Raw genomic sequence first — 6605 nt, 5'->3', positions numbered from 1 at the left:
AATCCAGGTAACTACGTTGAACATCTCCAGGTGTTTGTGACGCTGTGCTTTCAAGTTTTCTATATGTTTGGAAACTCTCATGATAAAAGTCAAAAAAAATGAAAAAAAAACATATATTTAATAATCTATTTATTAAGTAGGAGAAAGGGGATGTGTTTCGCCAGCCCACTAGGCAGATGGAGAGGAGGGAAATGCAGATTTGTGGACAGTAGCACGCAGGCCGTTACTGAGATGGAAACATCTGGATAGATGCTGTTTCTTAACACCCCATTCGTTCCCCTGCTCCACCCAGAGTCCCGTCCTCTTCTCCTCTCCTCTCCTGGACCCCCTTCCAGCTGCCCTGCCCTACTGCACTTCTCTCTCCAGTCTCCTCAGGTGAGCGCATGCCCTGCTGGCAGGGCACTTTGAAGATGAAACGTGCTGAGTCCGCCTGCAGCCCAGAGGTTGGCATCCTATACACAGAGGAGGGCGCGGGCCACTCCACCATTAAAGCACATTCTAAAGAGGAGCTGGACTCAACTAACCGCCCAAGCCCATAAAGCACAAATTGACCCAGTGCACAGCCAAGCCCTTCAGATCTGAGCATAAATAGGACGGAGGCGCCTTGCAGAGCACATTGGAGTTTCCACAAGACTCCAGACCTCCTCTCTGTCCTCCACCGCCCGAGCCTCCAGAAGCACCATGACCTGCGGATCCGGATTCTGCGGCCGCGCCTTCAGCTGCGCCTCTGCCTGCGGGCCCCGGCCCGGCCGCTGCTGCATCACGGCCGCCCCCTACCGCGGCGTCTCCTGCTACCGCGGCCTCACCGGGGGCTTCGGCAGCCGCAGCGTCTGCGGGGCCTTCCGCGCCGGCTCCTGCGGCCGCAGCTTCGGCTACCGCTCGGGCGGCGTGTGCGGGCCCAGCCCGCCCTGCATCACCACCGTGTCGGTCAACGAGAGCCTCCTGACGCCCCTCAACCTGGAGATCGACCCCAACGCGCAGTGCGTCAAGCACGAGGAGAAGGAGCAGATCAAGTGCCTCAACAGCAGGTTCGCCGCCTTCATCGACAAGGTGGGTGTCCCTGGTCACCCTTCCTGGGCCTTCAGTTCCTGCGGGGTCAGGGGCAGGACAGGGAGGACCCGGGGCAGCTCCCAGTCTGATGGACCAGACGGACACAGCTCAGGGCCCGGATGCACCAAAGATGTGACTATGGGGCACAAGCATTTGTGCTCATTTGTGTGTTGTGGGATGGTGTGGCTCGCACGTGCACCTCTGTCCAGGCAGGCAGGTCCCCACACAGAGACAGGGACCGGCTCGGAGCCCTCATGCCAGAGGCACAGGGCGGTCCGTGCACGTAGACGCAAAAACCAACAGAAGAATAGGAGGAGGACCCCAGGGACACCCTAAGGGTGGGTGTCCCCGACCCCACCCTTCCTCTGCCCCACCCATGCTCAGGACCCAGGCTGGGCACTGACGTGGGGGAAGGAGGGAGGCAGAGGCAAATGGGAGACCCTGGCTGGTTCCGGACCACGTGGCCCCTGCACTCACCGGGTCTGCCTGTGTCAGTTTACCTGGGAGCAGGGACTGGCCTTCCCAGCCCTGGCTCCCGTCCCTAAATTGGAAAATGCAGACACGGATGACAGTCAGGAGCTCCGGAGGTCACCTTGTGTCCCGCTGCCCAGCTCTGCTGGATCCCTGCTGGGAGTTCACCCTAAAGCAATCGCCACCAGCCCAAAGTGGCCTTGGGGCACCAGGAGCCACCTGACGCCCTCCTCCCGCCCCGACACAGGTGCGCTTCCTGGAGCAGCAGAACAAGCTGCTGGAGACCAAGTGGCAGTTCTACCAGAACCGCAAGTGCTGCGAGAGCAACCTGGAGCCCCTGTTCGAGGGCTACATCGAGACGCTGAGGCGGGAGGCCGAGTGCGTGGAGGCCGACAGCGGGAGGCTGGCCTCCGAGCTCAACCACGTCCAGGAGGTGCTGGAGGGCTACAAGAAGAAGTGAGTGCGGCCGGCAAGGACGCTGGGCACAGGAAACCACGTGGCATAGAGCCCGCTGGGCTGGACTGGGCAAGAGTGTCCCAGGGGGCGAGTGGCTGTGCGGGCAGGGGGCAGCGTGCGGCAGGGTCCTCTCGTCTGGGCCACGGCTGCCAGACGCCTACTGAGCACCCGGATGCCCCCGGCAGACATCTGTCTCCTGCTTGGGCCTTCTGCCTCTGGGAGGCTGTTCCCTGGGCGCGGGGGGAGGCCAGAGGGGGCTTCTGCAGGCCTCGGGCCTTCTCATGCTGAGCTCCCTGCACCTGAGCCTCTGGTCCCTCGGGGCTGACGGGTCCTGGGACCCTGGGTGTCCCGCTGCTGAGGGCGCTGAGGGCGCTGAGGGCTGACAGTCGGCGGGTGGCCCAGGCCCGGACCCCAAGCCAGGATGGACGCCCGGGTGGGGGGAGGCTGGGGCCTCGGTGCCCCAGAGGTGCTGCTGTCCCCTCCTAGCTCGGAGCTGGGCGCCCAGGCCTTGTTTGCCTCCCGAGGGGCCTCTCGGCCTCTCGGCAGCTCTGGGAAGCGGGCTCTGAGGTCCTGGGACGTAGGCGCTCCGGACCCCTCGATTGAAAGTGGGGAGGGAACCCCCGACACGTTCCACATCCAAGCAGCAAGAAAGGGTCCAGAGGATCTGCCGGGGGCCAGCCGCTGGGAGGTCCCTAATGCTGCCCCTGCCCTGATAGGGGGTGGAGGCGGCCCTGGGAGCCCCGCCCTTCCCTGACTTCCCTGTCTGCCCTCTTCTGCTTTCAGGTATGAGGAGGAAGTTGCCCTGAGAGCAACAGCTGAGAATGAATTTGTGGCTCTGAAGAAGGTGAGTAAGGAGGCGTGCGGAAGCACAGACCCCCGGGACCTCAGAAAGACGGCCGGGCCCCAGAGGGTCTGGACCTCGTGTGGGTACCTGGCCTGGCCAAGTCGGGATGGCAGATCTCAGAGATCGGGGCACGAAAGGCTCATTCAGGTCGCTGATGCAGGGCGACCACCTTGGGATGCCCACGTGCACTGCGCCCTGGGGCAGCGCCCGGCTGGGCTGACCTCTGCCGTCCTGCCCCGCTTCAGAAGCTGTGGCCTCGGCTGGGGTCCCCTGGGGGCAGAGCAGTGCGGTGTCTGTGTCGAGGGACAGTGTCCTGTGTAGCGTTGTGGGAAGTGTGGCCCAAGGGAGGGGAGCAGCCGTGGGGTGTGGGGGACGGTGGAGCAGAACCAGGAGGGGCCGGGTGCAGGCTTGGAGGACTGCGGGGGCCTGGCAGGACCCAGGTGGCCGAGCTTGTTGGAATAGGGAGGGTCAGGAGGACAGCTGGGAGCGTAAGAGGGGCGAGAGGCTGGTGGCCCGTCTCCAGGCACAAGGGGCTCGTTGTCAGAGGGGCAGGAGGCGGTGAAGCCCACGGTGGGCAGGCCAGAGGGCATGGAGCTGCGCTGGCAACGGGGACCCTGGGAATCCTTTGCCCTGGCCTCCTCGGATGGCAGGGAGTTGGGGGCGATGCCACTGTGGGTGCTCGGCGCTCAGTGACACCCCACGTTTCCAGGATGTGGACTGCGCCTACCTCCGCAAGTCAGACCTGGAGGCCAACGCCGAGGCCCTGACCGAGGAGATCGACTTCCTGCGGCGCCTGTATGAGGAGGTGAGGGGCCGTGGTCCAGGCAGAGAACTGGCAGCCAGCCTGGAAGAGGGGGCCCTGGCCTGGGACTGGTTGGCCTGGGATCGGGCTGAGGCCTGCAGTCCATGGGGCTATAGTGGGAGCAGGCACCGGAGACCAGGGAGGGTTGGGTCCACATGTGCTGGGAGAGGCTGGGGCGCAAACAAGATCTTCCATCCTCCCCCCGCAGGAGATCCGTGTCCTCCACGCCCACATCTCAGACACCTCGGTCATCGTCAAGATGGACAACAGCCGGGACCTGAACATGGACTGCATCGTGGCCGAGATCAAGGCCCAGTACGACGACATCGCCAGCCGCAGCCGGGCTGAGGCCGAGTCCTGGTACCGCAGCAAGGTCGGGGCCCAGCCTCCCCCTGCCAGAGCCCCAGAAGGAGGGATGCTGAAAGGGTTTTGGGTTTTGTGCAGGTGGGATGGACGAGGGAAGGGCAGGTAGCCCTCGGGTTGGGGTGGCAGTTGTGCAAGGTGTGGGGCTCAGCGGGATGACCCGTCCTGAGCCTCAGGAGCCCCTGTGCCCCCCCCCCCCCCAGTGTGAGGAGATGAAGGCCACGGTGATCCGGCACGGGGAGACCCTGCGCCGCACCAAGGAGGAGATCAACGAGCTCAACCGCATGATCCAGAGGCTGACGGCCGAGGTCGAGAACGCCAAGTGCCAGGTAGGGCTCACGTTGAGCGTCCCCAGGGCCGCCCAGGCAGTGTGTGCCCCAGGGACCACCCCACTCACGCCCCAGCTCATGTGCCTGGCTAGAGGCTCTGGTTGTGGCCCTTGAGGGGACCTGGCTGATAAAGGGGAGAGGCCTTTTCCTGGAGGGGGGGGGTGTAGGTGGGAGCGACCAGACACATCCAGGAAATGGAGAGAGAGACCCGGGACCATAGCACCCTGTTGTCTGCGCCCCCAGAACACCAAGCTGGAGGCCGCCGTGACGCAGGCGGAGCAGCAGGGCGAGGCAGCCCTCACTGACGCCCGCTGCAAGCTGGCCGAGCTGGAGGCCGCCCTGCAGAAGGCCAAGCAGGACATGGCCTGCCTGGTCAAGGAGTACCAGGAGGTGATGAACTCCAAGCTGGGCCTGGACATCGAGATCGCCACGTACAGGCGGCTGCTGGAGGGCGAGGAGTACAGGTGAGGCCCAGCCCAGCCTGGCTCTGAGCTCCCCATTCCTGCCCCTTGAATAAACACATGCTCCACCTGGCTCAGCCTGGGAGATCTAGGACAGCCAGGGATCTAGGACAGCCTATCATCCATCACGTGGGGGCGGGGTGGCCCGGAGGGCTGTCCTCAAACCCCAGACCCCGAGCTCCTACTCTTACCACTTGTGGACCCCACCCCAAGTTTTGGGGAGCTCCATCTGCAGCCTTCGCTGAGTCACTTATGTTGTCTTTTTCTTCTTCCCTCTCAGACTATGTGAAGGCGTCGGGGCCGTGAATGTCTGTGAGTACTGAAGCTCCCGGCTGGATGGATTTACCCCGTTCCTAGTAGGGATGGCACAGTCTAGAGGGAGGGCTACCCCTGGATGCCAAGCGCATGAGAGTGGGTTGGCATCACAGCTGAACGGTTTGGGGTCAGAGAGCAAGGAAGGCGGCAGCTTTGGAACTAGATGGAACTAGTGTTGCACGTAAAGATTCTACTGACTTTGAATCCAGTGCTCAGGGCCTGGGGCAGGGCATCATCGGGGAGGCTGATGACTCACCCCCCAGAATTTTGGCTGAATCTTTGGGGTTCACAGGTGTCAGCAGCTCCCGAGGTGGGGTCGTCTGCGGCGACCTCTGCGTGTCAGGCTCCCGGCCGGTGACCGGCAGCGTGTGCAGCGCCCCGTCCAGCGGGAACCTGGCGGTGAGCACGGGTATGTGTGCCCCCTGCGCGCCCTGCGCCCCCTGCGCCCCCTGCAACTCCATCACGTCTTGCGGCCTGGGCACCGGAGGTGTGGGCTCCTGCGGCATCAGCTCCTGCGGCGTGGGCTCGTGTACCAGCAGCTGCCGCAGATGTTAGACCCCCAAACTCAAGCCTCGGGCCTGGTGTCTCTCCCGCGCGGCGTCCAGGGGGAGCAAGGCCTCGACTACTTCTCTGGCACTTTGAAAGATCTGTCCCACTCCCGGCCTCTTGTCTGTGTGTGATCCCTTCTTCCTCAGCTCCGTTGCTGGTGCTAGGAAAGGCTACCCCTAAAAAGAAGTTCCTCTGATGCCCATAGGAAGGGGGCTCAGAGGCCGGAGGCTGCCCTGGGGCTGATGGCGGTACCCCACTCCCCAATCCTCTCCCTTCCACCTCTGCCGTGCCCATGTCTGTCTTGATCTGTGTTTCCAATAAATCAATGTAGCCAACTCTGAGCTTTGTCTGCAACTCTCTTTTCCAGAAAGGTAGGGCTTGGGAGGGTCCCCAATGTCACATGGAGCAGAGAAAGGTCTAGTCTGGGGTCTCCAGCACAGTCCTCTGCCCCTGGGCTCACAGCAGGCTCAGACTAAGGGCCTCTACACCATCTATGCACACGACTGTCACGATTTCATACACACACACACACACACACACACCCCCCCATGATACACCTTGCGGATGAAGAAGCCAGAGATGCTCAGTAACCAGGCCAGAGCCCCACAAGGTTCAGCATCCGGCTGGTGTCTGAACCCTGTGTGCACCACCAGTGGTCATTTCACGAACCCGCATTGCCTCCCAGAAGACATCCCTGTGCAGATCTGTAAACCGATGGATGACAAAAATTAGACTCACCAGCCACTCAAAGCTTAAGGAAACATCACTCACTGCTGTGCTGGGGAAGACTCATGCCTGAGCCATTTATGAGAATTCTTTAAAGGACAGATACGTGAACAGGGTCTAAACTTTCAAAAAGCCTTTGATGTGGCTTCTTTTTTTCTTTTAATGGAGTCCTTTTGGGGTTTGGAGACCTGCCATAGCTGATAAATGACCCCCGAGAAAGGAAACAGCACATTGCAAGA

The 6605-nt window shown here is 62.2% G+C and overlaps 1 protein-coding gene across 1 annotated transcript; it reads left to right on the top strand.

Annotated features, from left to right (window-relative positions):
- Window positions 1-681: 681 nt before the first annotated feature.
- Window positions 682-5975, top strand: KRT81 (keratin 81). The gene is made up of 9 exons (XM_041736317.1): window positions 682-1050; window positions 1769-1977; window positions 2761-2821; window positions 3531-3626; window positions 3832-3996; window positions 4190-4315; window positions 4559-4779; window positions 5057-5088; window positions 5384-5975. The coding sequence occupies exons 1-9, from the start codon at window positions 682-684 to the stop codon at window positions 5644-5646; spliced, it is 1542 nt and encodes a 513-aa protein (XP_041592251.1). The 3' UTR covers window positions 5647-5975.
- Window positions 5976-6605: the final 630 nt, after the last annotated feature.

Source organism: Vulpes lagopus, chromosome 21, assembly GCF_018345385.1.
Source record: "Vulpes lagopus strain Blue_001 chromosome 21, ASM1834538v1, whole genome shotgun sequence".
Classification (NCBI taxonomy): Eukaryota; Metazoa; Chordata; class Mammalia; order Carnivora; family Canidae; genus Vulpes; species Vulpes lagopus.
The sequence above is the reverse complement of the archived record's forward strand: the minus strand, read 5'-3'. Positions and strand labels throughout refer to the sequence as shown.